The 14,386-nt window shown below is 48.6% G+C and overlaps 7 protein-coding genes across 7 annotated transcripts; 3 read left to right on the forward strand and 4 right to left on the reverse strand.

The window, feature by feature from the left end:
• The first annotated feature begins 517 nt into the window (after positions 1-517).
• Positions 518-2,766, forward strand: N7446_002959 (acyclic terpene utilization AtuA family protein). Its single transcript, XM_058511708.1, has 7 exons — positions 518-630; positions 681-755; positions 803-981; positions 1,039-1,670; positions 1,725-1,928; positions 1,979-2,118; positions 2,172-2,766. The coding sequence occupies exons 1-7, from the start codon at positions 570-572 to the stop codon at positions 2,744-2,746; spliced, it is 1,866 nt and encodes a 621-aa protein (XP_058377244.1). The 5' UTR covers positions 518-569; the 3' UTR covers positions 2,747-2,766.
• Positions 2,767-2,824: 58 nt separating this feature from the next.
• On the reverse strand, positions 2,825-4,923 carry N7446_002960 (uncharacterized protein; the record flags this gene model as incomplete). Its single annotated transcript, XM_058511709.1, has 4 exons — positions 2,825-3,214; positions 3,286-4,625; positions 4,673-4,688; positions 4,744-4,923. The coding sequence occupies 4 exons, from the start codon at positions 4,921-4,923 to the stop codon at positions 2,825-2,827; spliced, it is 1,926 nt and encodes a 641-aa protein (XP_058377245.1).
• An 867-nt stretch (positions 4,924-5,790) lies between these two features.
• Positions 5,791-6,536, reverse strand: N7446_002961 (uncharacterized protein; the record flags this gene model as incomplete). Its single annotated transcript, XM_058511710.1, has 2 exons — positions 5,791-6,305; positions 6,365-6,536. 2 exons carry the CDS (start codon positions 6,534-6,536, stop codon positions 5,791-5,793), a joined length of 687 nt encoding a protein of 228 aa, XP_058377246.1.
• A 632-nt stretch (positions 6,537-7,168) lies between these two features.
• Positions 7,169-7,529, forward strand: N7446_002962 (uncharacterized protein; the record flags this gene model as incomplete). The annotated part of the gene is made up of 2 exons (XM_058511711.1): positions 7,169-7,277; positions 7,432-7,529. 2 exons carry the CDS (start codon positions 7,169-7,171, stop codon positions 7,527-7,529), a joined length of 207 nt encoding a protein of 68 aa, XP_058377247.1.
• Positions 7,530-7,826: 297 nt separating this feature from the next.
• On the reverse strand, positions 7,827-8,913 carry N7446_002963 (DUF924 family protein; the record flags this gene model as incomplete). The annotated part of the gene is made up of 3 exons (XM_058511712.1): positions 7,827-8,245; positions 8,313-8,494; positions 8,546-8,913. 3 exons carry the CDS (start codon positions 8,911-8,913, stop codon positions 7,827-7,829), a joined length of 969 nt encoding a protein of 322 aa, XP_058377248.1.
• Positions 8,914-9,328: 415 nt separating this feature from the next.
• On the forward strand, positions 9,329-11,479 carry N7446_002964 (Zn(II)2Cys6 transcription factor; the record flags this gene model as incomplete). The annotated part of the gene is made up of 1 exon (XM_058511713.1): positions 9,329-11,479. One exon carries the CDS (start codon positions 9,329-9,331, stop codon positions 11,477-11,479), a length of 2,151 nt encoding a protein of 716 aa, XP_058377249.1.
• Positions 11,480-12,381: 902 nt separating this feature from the next.
• Positions 12,382-13,939, reverse strand: erg12 (mevalonate kinase; the record flags this gene model as incomplete). The annotated part of the gene is made up of 2 exons (XM_058511714.1): positions 12,382-13,462; positions 13,527-13,939. The coding sequence occupies 2 exons, from the start codon at positions 13,937-13,939 to the stop codon at positions 12,382-12,384; spliced, it is 1,494 nt and encodes a 497-aa protein (XP_058377250.1).
• Positions 13,940-14,386: the final 447 nt, after the last annotated feature.

Here is a 14,386-nt window from a genome sequence, read left to right on the forward strand (position 1 = left end):
TTGTATCGCCGGCATACTACTACTGCCTTGGGTATTAAAGCTTGCTGGACACCTAAGGAGACCCCTTCAAATCATTACTTGTCTCGGACCATATTCCTCAGCATTACTGCTCTACTATCCCAGTCCTTGGACCTACAAGATAGAGGCTCCTAGGTGTAGAATACGCAACGTTCACGACACTAAAATTAGATTCTCCACCAAGTATAGCACTAAGCAGAATCTCTGAGCTGTGAAAATTGATTCTACTGGTCAAAGACATCCCTGATAAGGACAGGATTAACGCATCCGTGGGTCTATATGTGGAGACATCCGGATGCCAGCTTGCTGTATTTCCACGGGCCGCGGGATTTCGTGTTGAGGGAGTTGACATATATGGGCTCTGTCCTTACCTCGGATACGATTGCCCGGGCCGACGAGTTGAGGGGTTGTGTCACAACAAGAAAGGATTAGCGTAAGAAGTTATAGGAATTGTATAAGTTCATGATTTCATCCTTGGTTGAAATTGAATTGGAAAAAGCGGATTCTTCATACCTCGTTATCGATTATCGGTAAACGATAACAACTCTACAATGTCGCCCAGGTGCATCGGTGGACGACCTGTCAGGGTTGCTAATTGCTCTGGATATCATGGTACAGTCTCAATAATCCGATTAAGCGAGTGTATACTGACTGTACTGAAGGCGACCCTGCCTATGAAATGTATCGCCAAGCAACCCTCGGAGATGTTGATTTCATCACGGGAGATTATCTCGCCGGTATGTTCTTCCGATGGGCGATGGAGAAGTAAACTCACTATATGTAGAGGTCAATATGGCAAATAATGTGCAGGCCTTCCGACGTGGGGAGCATGCAGGCTACGAGGAAACAGCCTGGGAAGGTATCAAGCAAACCATCGACGTGATCGCCGACAAGGGTATAAAAGTTGTGATCAATGGTGGGGCTCTCAATCCCAAGGGCCTAGCCTTTAAAGTAGATGAACTTGTTTGTGATTTTCTTTTCATTCTGCAATGGTAACTAGATGCTGACTTGCGAAATTAGTGCCGCCAAAAAGGTTATCCTTTGCGCGTCGCATATCTATCAGGGGACGACCTCTATCACAAATTCGGCCCCAACATGCCCCAAACAGCAGAAGAGCTAAAGCATCTCGATGCCGAAAATGAGTCCGTCAAACCAGCTCTTACATACGCCTTTACAAACACCGACAAACCCATCCCAATGATCTCAGCGCACGCATACCTCGGAGCCCGAGGTATCGTAGACGGACTCCGTCGAGGAGCTGACATTATAATATGTGGCCGTGTTGCAGATGCCAGTCCAGTCATAGCTGCTGCTTGGTACTGGCATTCATGGTCAGAGATCGACTATGATTATCTTGCTGGAGCTTTGGTTTCCGGTCATTTGATTGAATGCTCTGCCTATGTTACTGGTGGTAATTTCTCTGGCTTTGACCGGTACCCCGTCGATACCTTTGTTCAACCTGGGTTCCCCATTGCGGAGATTGATGCTGATGGATCTTGCGTTATTGCGAAGCATCCTGGTACCGGTGGAATGATTGATGTTGATACTGTTCGGTGTCAATTTCTGTACGAGCTTCAGGGAAATGTTTATTTGAATAGTGACGTTGGTGCTATTTTGGATGATGTTATTGTCGAGCAGATTGGGGAGGATAGGTATATCTCTCTTTACTCTATTGATATTCGATGCCGGTGACTGACCTCTGTTAGGGTTCGAGTTCGCGGAATTCGAGGATGCGCTCCTCCTCCAACCACAAAATTAGCGGTCTTCTATCCCGGTGGCTTTGAGGCTCAGGTTTTGCTAAATGCTACTGGATATGGCACAGAGGCAAAGTGGGACTTGGTTGAAAGACAGATTCGACATTTCATCAGCCAGAATGCACTTGATCGTCTTGATACACTCGAGTTTCAGAGGTGGGAATAACGCTCTGCTATTTGGAAACAAGTTTGACAAGCGATTACAGAATCGGTGTGCCTGCTACCAATCCAGTGTCACAACGAAGCAGCACAACGTATCTCCGCATCTTTATCGCTGCAGTTTCCGCGGAAGCTGTTCTCGCTATATTAGGGGCTCTAAAGGATATCTCGCTGAAGCATTTCTCAGGTGAGAAATATTACTTAAATTTAAAGAGACTCCAGCTAACGGGCACTATGCAGGTTTCCACTCGTCTCTTGACATGCGCACAGCAATTCCTCGCCCCTTCCTAGCTTACTATCCAGCAATAGTAAAACAAGAAGAACTAAACGAGGAGATAAACTTCATCGATGGACCAGACTCTATTAAATCATTCCCAACAGATCATCCGTCGAAATATAAAGACCTCCAACCGCGTCAAAGCTACAACCACACCCTGTCCAGCGAAGAAAAAGCCCTCCTCAATTCCCCAACAAGATCAATCCGACTAGGTGATATTGCTCTAGCACGATCTGGCGACAAGGGGGCGAACCTCAATTTCGGTCTCTTCGTCACTGAACAGAACCACTGGGCTTGGTTACGGTCATACATGAGCCGAGAGCGCGTGCGGGATATGCTTGCTAAAGATGATGATTGGGATGAGTCTTTTTTGGTAGAGAGAGTTGAGTTCCCGCATATGCACGCTGTACATTTTGTTATTTATGGGATTCTTGGGAGAGGTGTTAGTAGCTCGAGCCGGCTGGATGGGTTTGGAAAGGGCTTTGCAGATTATTTGCGTGATAAGTTTGTTGATGTTCCTGTTGCAATTTTGGACTGAAGTTTGATTTAATCTTGAGGTAAAGCTCTCTAAAACGAAATTGAATAATTGATCATCATAATATGTACATCATGTCTCTCATGAAACTGCCAGAACAGCAACTGCCCAGGGGTCCATATTGATCGAATAATTGCCCGAAGGATTGAAAACGCTGGTTGTAACAGTCTGGGCTTGCACATTGAAAGGCGTGTTGCCATGATACTGTGGACTAGAAAGCATTTCCAGCCTTCCAGTCTTGGTACCTGGGATTCTGACCTGGACAGTCTGCGGGTCCTTTGCGTAGTTCGCCAATTTCAAGTAGTAACTTGAATCTGTCTTCGAGGCTACCCAATAAACAGGCCCGAAGTCTGCTGTCGTGTGGACTGGGACGATAGTATCACCCTTATTGGAAGCGAACATCTTCTGAACGAAATAGGACGTGGAGGGTGTTATAGAGTCGGGAGTCGAGTTAAATCCATAGAGTGTGGGCTATAGAGATAAGTCATTAGCCACAACACAAGTTAGAGGCCCAACAAGTCCAATAACCCGAGCTTTCTTACCGACCAAGATATGAAGTCAAAGTGCGCCAGCAATGGAGCGTAGGCTGCCATTTTCACGATATCACTGTTGCGCTCCATTCCCATCATATAAACAGCCTCGCTGCAGCTTCCCTGCATATACGGCCAGTAGATTCCCTCGGCACTTGTCGTGTTCCGAGCTCCATATTCGCCAATCATCACAGGTTGATCCCGCGGCTGGTTATCAAATTGGTTGAACAATTTCACAAAGTCATCTGGCTTTCGATACAGATGCAGGTCAATGATCACATTCTTTGGGAGTGGTGAGGGAAGACAAGAGAAGTCTCCGTTAGATGCAACAATTTTAACATCCGGGTACTTGTCGTGGATGGCTTTGTAGATCTGGTTGAAACGATCCGGGTAGCTCTCACAGCCACCAGTGAGATCGTCTTCGTTGCCGATTTCCACATACTCAACCTTCCATGGATCTTTTCGGCCATTTTCGATTCGCATCCTGCCGTAATGAGTAGAAGAGTCTCCGAACAAATATTCCATCTCGTTCATTATGTCTTCTACAAAGGGTTCGAGATCGGGCCCCGAGACAATACCCCCGTATGACTTGCCCGCCCAGATACCTAGAAGGGGCGCCATGTTCATATCTTCACACCACCAAAGATATTCATCTAGCCCAAGCGCATCCGTGTTGGGATAGAACCAGTCACTTTCTCTCCCTGGACGATTGACCACAGGTCCGATCGTATTGTTCCACTTCCATCGAGAATCAACCTGTAAGCCTTCGATGTTGTTGCCGCCTGGAAATCGAAGGAATGCCGGGTTGACCTCATCCATGAAAGAAGCGACGTCATCGCGCAAACCATTCTCTCTGCCATTGAATGTCGGTGGAAATAGCTGGATGTATCCGAAGTTAAGTGAGCTACCACCCACTTTTGAGCCATCGAAAGTCAGATGCCACTCATTCTCTCCATCTGGAGAGTGGGTAGCGTTGAATGACGTTTTAAACTCGGTAAACTTCGAATCTGTACTCTTGACAGTCATGTTGTGATCAGCGTACACGATTCCACTTTGCGACCCGATAAGTTGTAGGTTGATAGTTCCTGAGTATCTTCCCATCATCCAAAACGAGCTTTTGTAAGTGGCCGCTAGAGCCGGAATTCCTTTATAGCCAGTATTTGCGAAACCCACATAGTCCGTGACTCCGTCCGGTACTGCAACCTTGAGCGAGGACGTAATAGAATTGCTGACAGATTTTGATTTATCTCGGGAGATAGTCACATTTCCCACCGGCGCATAGGCTGTCATTCCGAGACTCGTTCCTTGAAAACCGTTGTTCTGTAGCAATTGGCCATGGATTCCTCCGTCGCCTTGTATAGTTAGCGGTGCTCGCAATCAGCCAATGTAAATTCCATACCGGAATGATCCATTTCCTAGCGACAAAAGGTCAGTCAAAGAAGTCTTCACATATAAAGCTAAATTACTGACTTCGAACATGACCCCATAGAGCAGCGGACTCGATTTATTCCCGCCCTCACTTGCAACAGTAAGAACAACCGGTCCACTTGAGCTATTATTACCCTGAGCCAGTGCACCAGCAAGACATGTAATCAACGCGATACATGTTGCCGCGCCAAGACTGGCGTATGTCACCAATTCAGACTTCATAGCAAGTAAGAACTATACGCAAAACCTATGAGAAATCGAAAATGCGAAAATGCGAAAAGAGCCGATGAAGATCTGTGCTGCGGACATCAAGCTTTATCTCGGAAGCACTGCCCCTGTTGTAGACGGAACATTTTGGTCGGCTATGGAGTGTGATTCGCCGTTGATCCTGACCTGATCCGCATTCTCCACAGAAGGCATCATGGACCCTGAAACGGTAACTCAATGCAAATCATCGCGGGTGAAACAGGTTATAAACTTTGGCGTGCTGGTGCCTTTAACGCGGGCGACACAGAGCGGCCAATAGATGTTGGCTATTACACCATATGCGATGGTTTATGGTGCTCAACGCGTATGCGTAATCTCTTTCATAGATGTGCGTAATGTGGAGAGCCACAAGTTGGAGAAATCATGACGTCAGATACCCTTCTTCTCATATGGGGTGGTGATCCTTACCCAAGCACTCAATTCCATCTCACAGTTCTAAGGGGATAATATCTCTGAATTCACCTTTTACCTCTCAAGACAGCTATTTAATTTGGCCGGCAGAGCGAAAGTGACACTGAACGTTTTGTGATCTTAACCTCAGGAGGGCTTGGCAGGGTTGAAGTCAATTGTGGTGCCTGAGGGATCAGGCACTACACCCTTAAGTTGACGTTAACGTTACTTGCCAAGCTGAGAGCACTCTCTAGAAATACCGTGTAGTGAGTTTTTGACAGAAAACCTCGCTGCACGTCAATTTGACGCCAATTAAAATGCCACATGCTACGAAGCAGTGCTAGAATTGTCAAAGAAAGCACACAGCATTGGTATTGGTAAAGAAATACGAGGAAGACAACAGGATGACGAGAATCGGTAAGTAAAAGAAGCCTAGAAGCCCCACTTAGTACCATGGACAGGCACAGGAGCGGCATCTTCGCGGCGAGAGATTTCCTCGCGAAGCATGGTGATGTCCTTACCAAGTGCCCGGGCATGGCGCTCAACGACAGATTTTTCGTGGCAGAGCTCACGATAAACTAGCCACAGCTCCTCTACTGACGCGTCGAAAAGCTCATCAGTGAGCCACGAAGGCTGGAGGATTAATTCCGAACGGATGGTAAGGGGTTGATCCTCGGTGTTGCTAGGGGGAGGAGCGGCAGACTTATTCTTCTTGCCGGAGGACTTCGGACGCTTATGCGTGACGGCGGCGGGCTTTAGTGGTTTGTAAATCGCAACATGCTTATTCCTCAAGCGGCCGGAACGACGTGGTGTCATGGTGGCGGCTGCATTGCCATCGGAAGCGATGACCTGAAGGACGATACCGAAACCTTCGTTGATGCCGTCAGGCAGGCGGCACGGATCAGGGCCATGGAGGTTGATGAAACTCCGTACTTGTTCTTTGTTATCTACAGGCGTGTCTGGTTAGCTAGGCAAGTGCTATTTTGGGCTTGAAGTCACAACAAACCGGCGTCTGTGGCTTCCTGGCCCGTATTGGTACTCATATGCGTGAACCCGGAACCTGGGGCGTTGCCAACAGTATTGGAGAGGTCATACTGGGAGGTATAGCCAGTGGAAATGACGTGCCAAAGGGCAGTATCGTTTGGCGCAGGGCCAGCCTGGTCGGGCGGGGATGCCATAGTGGATGCTGGAAGGAAGAGGTGAGGAAGAAATAGCGAGTGAAATGTTGTACAGTAGCCAAAACACTGCATTTTTCATTGTTATGAAAATAAACTGCCGGCACAAATATCATCGAATAACCAATTGAATAGAGCGCAGTCTTCCTCCCTTCGCATCATCTACTTTCTCATCCTTTCCTTAAGCTCTGATGCTCACAACCTCACAATGAAGTACGTTGTGGTTTCGGGAGGTAAGTTCAAACAAGTCCTGAACCCCGTGGGAGCTACATGAGCCGCATGAGCCGCATCAGAGGGGCCACTGTGGGTCCGAAGCATACACTGACGACAAAACAAGAGTCATCTCTGGCGTGGGTAAAGGCATTATTGCTTCTAGCATGGGCCTGCCCATCCGGGGCACGGCCCTCAAGCTCACCAATATCAAGATCGAACCTACAATCAATCTTGATGTCGCGACGCTGAGCCTTAGCGGGTGGTGTTCCTTATCGACTGTCACTGACCCATACTGACTGTGCTGAACATGGCGAAACCTTGTTACCGATGACGGTGGCGAAACGGACCTTGATCTGAGCAACTACGATCGCTACCTCATCACAACGCTTCACCCAGATTCTGGGTACCGTGTCATCATTTCCATGTCCGAATTTGACAAGATCGTCAACAATGAACTGCTTGAATCCACGAGGGACATGCTCGAGCATATCAAGAACAAGGCCCAAGGCAACAGAGATGCCAAAAAAATACGTGTCTCAGGTGGTGAAGAGTATCCTTCAACTTGCTACAGGCGTACCCGAAGTCTCTCAGTACATGCGCGGAATCCTTCCAGACTTGCCCCTACGCCATTAAGAATGTCCGCAATGTCCCAACGAGGTTGTTTATATTCTTATGGATTTGTCAGGAATCGCGAAGTACATGGACAACTTCACAAAGGGCACTCCCGAAGTCGACAATGACAAATTCAACAACATCATGCGTCTCGGGGCCATTGGTGCGTAATTTGTGAGTGGTTCATTCTTTTGACCTTTCCGGGTAATGCGTATACAGTATGACGATAACTATGAATAGTTACATGACCAACTCATGTAAACGGATAAGAACCTTGAATACGGGTCATTCCATTGTTGCAGGTAGGCGCGTGGCATATTTCCAATTTGCCAATGTGGGCAATTGTATTATTCCTTAGGAGTGATCCAAAGCACTAAATCAAGGTTGCCTTGTTTCTTGGGTCTTGGTTTTATCCAATGGGGTTCAAACATATTGTACGGCTTCGCTAATATAAACACCGCCCCACAATCAGGTGAATGTCTCACCACCATTTTCCAAGTACTCAACCTCCTCCGGGGTGGAAACCCTTCCAAGCGCCTGGTTCCGATGCGGGTACCGTCCAAACTTGTCAATGATGACCTTATGCCTTTTCTCAAACTCATCATTCATCTTCAAAAAGTCCCTGACAGCATCTATTCGGTTGGATAGAACATCATAGCATTCCTTTTCTTCCTCGGTTAGTGTCGACGGGTCCCTAGCCACGAATCCATCTATATCTTTAGCTGTATCCCCATGCACCTGGACAGCTTTCTCATGAACCGCCGGACATTCGGAGTGCATGAGGGGTAAATGGAACCAAGTCCGATAAGTTAATCGAAAGCGGAAGTAAGAGGACTGAGTCGGGATATCTTCTTTTAGTGCCTGTAGGGCAATTTTCTCGGCCAAGGCTGTGTCTTGGTTAGTCACAGTATTCTCCAGATGTACGGGGTATGTAGCAAGTTGATAAGTACTCACGATCAAAGTTTTTAAAGACTAGTTTTGATTCGTCTCCTCGAAAGCAGTTGCGAGGCATCTGGTCTACCAGGATGATCATGTTAATCCAATCCATTGGGGAAGATGGATTCACCGCAGCGATTATATCCAAAGCCGATGCTCCAGAGCTAACAATTGTCTCCAGAGCTGGGCGGAATTTCGTGCTTTAGCTCGTTAGACTTGATATGCGCCATTGTTGAAGATTGGGTACTTACACGCAAGCGTTGTCAAATTCGGGATCGCGCGTGAACCACCGACCCATGTCGCTCATCTTTGGTAGGATGAGAGATTCTTTACTCTCCAGGTGGTCGAACCATAAGGTATGAACGTCATCGAGGAGAGTTGGCGTGAGAGTCTGCTTCAGCTCGGACTGGTTTACCATGGTGACGGGCGATGAATGAAATTTGCGTATTAAGCTAGGTCCGTAGAAGCCTTGGTGCAAGGATGACCTCTCAATTGCTTGCACTCGACAGCTTTGGGATGATATCGGACCTGTTGCAGGGATCACCACTGGCGTCAAGGGATTGAATCTCGCAGTTTGAACGAGTCTTTTTGCAATTGCCTGTCTTTGAATGAAAATCATGGTGAAGAATAAACAGAAGACGGTAGCATACCTTATTACGTATTATATGTGACATGACGTTTCAAGTAGTTAGTATTACCAAGCAGTTAACCTTGGAAGCCCGAATGCCGAGATCGCGGTGCCGACTCTGGTGTGCTGAGTCATCATCTGCATTTCAACCTCATCGCAAGCCCTTTCAGGCTGAAGAGGCTAATGATTGGATACTTGTGAATGATATGTAACTAGTACCCTGGTTTATGTAACATATCAAGGCGCATAGAGAGGGACGAATGCATATTATGTCAGAAGGCCGAAATAGGGCAAAGTTTCCCAAGATAAGGTCCCCGCACACTTCTCCTCACACTATACTCCGCATACTACTTGGCCATGTCCGATCACCTGGAATTTTTGATATATCCATACTCCTTCGGCAGTGATGCGTCGAGTTAAAAAATCTCGAAATGGCTGTGGGAGATGCAAGAGTAAACGAGTCAAATGCGATGAGCTTCAACCAGAGTGTTCCCGGTGCAAACGTTTAGGGGTCAGATGCCCTGGATATCTTAAGTCTCTGCGATGGATCACCGAGAGTCCTGCCGCATCGACCTCCGATGCAGAGGTCAAGTCGACTGCGCCGGACCAGCCGCCTGCTTTGCCGCAAGATGAGTCGACTATCGAGCCTCATGACTCGGCTTTAGGGGGGTTCGACTTGGAAGAGTCAAATTCCCTCTGTGATAATCTCTGGGATCTCCCGGGGGGTGGCTTACCCGAATTGACGGATTTATCCCCAATGACGGCAACGTCGCCGTCCTTTTCGCAATCAAGAGATTTTGCTCAAGATTTTGGCCAGTCTGGAGATGTTGGGGCTGATCTTTCACATTTTATGTCACTCATTGGGCCAACACCCGCGTCCGAGGAGCACGTCGAAACTGTGTGGCGAGACTTCTCGCCTTCGGCCATTGTCCGCAGCTATCCACCTATGTCTCAACGGTCTGCGCCTCGTAACTTAATGACAATATCCCGTCCGTTGAACAACCCCTCATGGACTCTTATCGAATACTACTTCAAAGAGGTAGCAGCATTGTTCTCGAGTTACGACAGTCAAATGAACCCCTTCCGAACAACGGTATCTCGTCTCTGGGGATCTTCTCTCGCAATGTGTCGAACAATGCAAAGTATGGCAGCCGCAACGCTTGTCAATGATTTCCCACAGTTCGGGCCAATGGGTCGGAAAATGCGCAGCGAGGCCGTTGAGATTATCAGTCGCGAAGCAGTAATGGACGACAAGTCCTTACTAGCGCTCCTTATGCTCGGACAGACAGCTAGCTGGCATGACCCAACTGATCTAGGTATATCATTCTTCAACATGCTTCGCAAGCAGCTCAACACTATATCCTCATCTTCACACAACCAAAGCTTCAGCTTCAACAAGAACGACAGTAATAACTACCGGTTCTTCGAAGAAGCTCTCATCTACTGGGAAATGCTTCTATCATTCGTCGCAGATAATGACACAATGGTCCTACCACATAATCCCGACTCCACTCCATCAACGGGCGAATCTCTCGTTCTCCAACGAGTCCCACACCCCTGGACTGGCATCGCGCGTGAAACACAGTTCACCGTACACGAAGTCGGACAACTCGTCCGCCGAGAGCGAAAACGCATTCGATCAAGAAGATATACCTCTCAAGATGATATCACCAGAGCACAATTAGCAATTGAGAAAGCCCGAGAACTAGAAGAACGTCTCTTAGCCCTGGCCCACCCGTCCGAAGCCGAAATCGTCAGTCCCGGCGACGACGATACCCCGGTCTGGCACCTTCTCACAATGGCCGAGGTCTATAGATGTACCGGCCTGATGCAGCTATACCGCGTCTTCCCAGACCTGCTTTACAACCGTCTTCCACAGGCATCATCATCTCCTACATTCCATTGCCCAGGAAGTACCGCTTCAATATCCAGAGATCCATTCTTCCCCATCGACCTGGATAGCATGAATCTCTCAGCCTTTGCAAATCAAAGTCCGGGAACAGCAGCACAAGGTCCCAATCCCCCAGACACCACCCCCTCGCCATCCTCCATTCCTCCCCATCAACCAACACCAACACCAACACCAACTCATACAACCACAACCACAAATCCAAATCCAAATACCGAACAACCGGACCGCGAAACCCTCTATAACACCTGGCTAACCGAATTTGCCATAACTACCCTCTCCCGCCTAAAAACCATCCCCCTAGAATCGAGAACGCGCTGCTTACAGCCCTTCCTGCTAGTCGCATCATGTTCAGAATTGCGACTTTCACGTATACCCTCACAAGCAGATGACCAAGTCGAGAATGATCTTCCCACCGATGACGGAATACATCAGCCGACAATATCAATGGAAGCAATTGAAGTCTCGCGCACGAGACAATTCATTCTGGGTCGATTGAATAATTTCATGCATCTACTTCCGCCGAAGCCCATTCGTGTCTGTCTGAAGCTTGTTACGGAGGTTTGGAGGCGTATGGATGCTGCTCGAGATGATGTCTTTTGGGTTGATGTGATGTTAGACAATCATTGGGAGACTACAATGGGCTAAATATGTGTATTGGATGGTGGGATGGGATAGGTTGGATGTATATAGATAGATTTTGCTGAGCTATGGATAGCCTGCTTTGTTCTTCGTTTGCGTGATTATATGTAAAGCGACATACGGGGCATGAGAGGCTTGGCTCTTCGACCTTAACCTCCAGGAACAATGATAGCTTTTAGGGAACTATAGAAAACTGCGTGTGGTTGTTAGGCGCGATGCTTGAAGGTTAGCAATGGGGTTTTAAAAAGCCACCTTGAAAACGGCCAAAGGTCTACAAGAAGTGGAGGTCGGCCATTTCGATAGGGTAGATTCTCTCAAGCGAAATAATACAAGAGCGACGTTAGGAGTATAGTTCTCTATCACGTGGTCTACTTTATATGGACTACCACATGTCTTGTCTTAATACAAGTTTCCAATTATCCTACAAAGAAGAGAAAGGGTATTAGTAAGTTCAATTGATTAATTTGATACTCCGAATCCTAATCACCCAGTAGGTAGACAACTCTTTCACGGGTGCGTCTATCAACTGGGATATCCTATCATGCAAAGACAGAGACCTGAAAGCCCGAAAGTTAAAGGAAGTGAGTAGCGTTGAAAAGATTCACGAGCAGAAGGAGAAGGAGAATGGGAATAAAATGGAGATAGAGATGAAGGTGAGGTCATGGACAAGGAGACATTCACAACATAGTTCCAAGGGAGAAATCGGGTGATAATCAATGACTAAAAGGGGGAGTATAATGCATATGGTCGATAATGTGTACAGAGAATGGGACAAGAAGTAGTAGGGTAGGATAAGAGATCCAAGACCAAAATGATCAAAGCTAGCAGACGTTGAGCTGAATGGACGGAAGAAGATGCGGGCTCAGACAATTACATGCTGAGGATATGCAAGTCTTGGCCAAGGCGACTTAGTGAGCAGTAGCCCGCTGCCAGTACTTCCATCCCTCACCAACTCCGACGAGACGTTTGATGCCCTCGACACCTACAGCTTGTTCGAACTTTTGCTGATCAATCTCCTCGCCGCCCTCTTCGTCTGTGCCGTTGCGTAAGACGGCTGGGTAGAGGACGCCCACGCCGTCGCCACCCAGAGTAACTTCGTACTTGTCGAAGCCCTCGTTGGCGAAGTTGTCTTCGAGCTGTTGTCTGACTTCGGCCTTGGCCTCGGGGCGGAGAAGTGTGATGGCACATCCACCTCCACCTGCACCGGTCAACTTCGTCCAGCCAATGTCGGCGTAATCGACGAGTTCACGAATCCGCTCGAGACGGGGGTGGGAGACACCAAGAGAGACGAGGAAGCCGTGATTAATGCGAATTAAGGTACCAAAGTGGGCGAGTGTCTCCTCAGAGATACCCTCGAAGTTGGGATCCTCGATCAAGCGTTGGGCCGAGCAAGTCACCTGATCAATGGCGTCGAGGATAGACTCCGTCACAATGGGATGGGCCGATTTCAAGTTGCCGACCTTGTCGACTTCCGTCTTTGTGGAACGCGCTTGCCGGGTATCAACAAGGAGGAGGGGCAGCTCGGGAAATGTGGGCAGCGGCAGAACAGTCGGGGGCTTCGTGTAATCGTAGCGACGGAAAATCACGGCCTTGCCGCCTGCGGCCACCGTGTTATCCACCCCGCTGGGGTTGCCATGAATGCAAAGCTCTCCGACAAAAGCCCAGCGGTTGATCCGCTCGATCTGGGTCTCTGCTTCTTCAGGCGGTTGGTCTGGGTGGGGGCCGGCGAGGGTGCGGATCTGGAGAAGCAGCGCGGAACTGAGACACACGCAGACACTGGCACTGCTGCCTAGGCCAGCTCCAATTGGGATGGTGGATCGGAGGGTGTAGATGGCGCCTGGGCTTTGGGGGGAGCCTAGGGAGAGGAAGAGGTAGAGGAAGGCGGAGGCGGAGCGGATATGGGTTTTGCGGTCTGGGTGACCCTTGGAGACACCCTGGAGGTGTGGCTCGAGCGATTCGACAAGTTCGGGGTCGAGATCCGTGACGAGACTGTAGTAGAACTTTTTTTGAGGGGTCGTGGAACTTGTCCCAGGGTAGGGTGTCAATGTCCCACGTATGGTTGAGACCTAGATCGCGGAAATTCAAGGTGATTGTGCGCTGCGATTTGGAGAGGGTGGTGACGAGTAGATAGGAACGAAGGGAAATGGCTGCTGCCATGGCAGCCTTGCCATGGACCACGGCGTGCTCGCCAAACACGATGACCTTGCCCGGCGCGGACACCATGAATGTGGGCGCCATAGGCGATGAAGCCTTGCGAGACATGGTAGGCCGTTTTGGTTCCTCAATGCCATTCATTTGCGATCCTGTGGAGGCACTATCGGAGCTGTCATCCACTCCGTTCTCGCCCCTGGGATGAACAGAGACACCGTTCACTGGATTGTCGGGGAGAAAGTGGGCGACTGTGCGACGTTGGGGGAGAGCTGAGGCTTTCATGCCGTTCAAGCGACGAATAGGGCTTTCGGTCATGGCAGGCTGGAATGTGAGGGGGGACAAGGAGGTGGAGATGCGATGCGGTGATGCGGAGCGGCGAGGCAATTAGGAATTAAAGGGGCAAATAGTCATAGAATGTGAAAAGCCCTCAACATAGTCAAAAGTGAAGTAGAAAAACAAGCAACTGGAGAGAGACCCTTTGAGTGATCTGGAGTAAAGATGGGGGAGTGCTCGATGCTACAGAGTATACGAGGGAACGCGACGCATCCAATCACAACTGCTGCAATCGCAATTGGTCAGACGTTTAATTAGTCTATAGATCGCTTAGCTTAGGTCTGCAACTGTTTCTCGCGTTCCTGTTGGATGATTCTTAGTCCGCTAATTGTGTTATATAGTGAACGCTCCTCTTTTTTCATTCTAGAAGCTCAGAGTGCAGAGATTTTGTGGCGTGCAGTAGCGCCGGAATGATCGTCTCTATGTTTC

The sequence above is a fragment of the Penicillium canescens genome (genome assembly GCF_028828765.1).
Source record: "Penicillium canescens strain IBT 15451 chromosome Unknown utg000002l_segment0_segment0, whole genome shotgun sequence".
In the NCBI taxonomy this organism is placed as follows: domain Eukaryota; kingdom Fungi; phylum Ascomycota; class Eurotiomycetes; order Eurotiales; family Aspergillaceae; genus Penicillium; species Penicillium canescens.

Coding starts and splice junctions, on each gene's coding strand:
- N7446_002959 (XM_058511708.1), top strand. CDS start 570: ATGTCGCCCAGGTGCATCGGTGGACGACCTGTCAGGGTTGCTAATTGC. Junction 631..680: donor TAATTGCTCTGGATATCATG/GTACAGTCTCAA, acceptor ACTGTACTGAAG/GCGACCCTGCCTATGAAATG. Junction 756..802: donor CACGGGAGATTATCTCGCCG/GTATGTTCTTCC, acceptor CACTATATGTAG/AGGTCAATATGGCAAATAAT.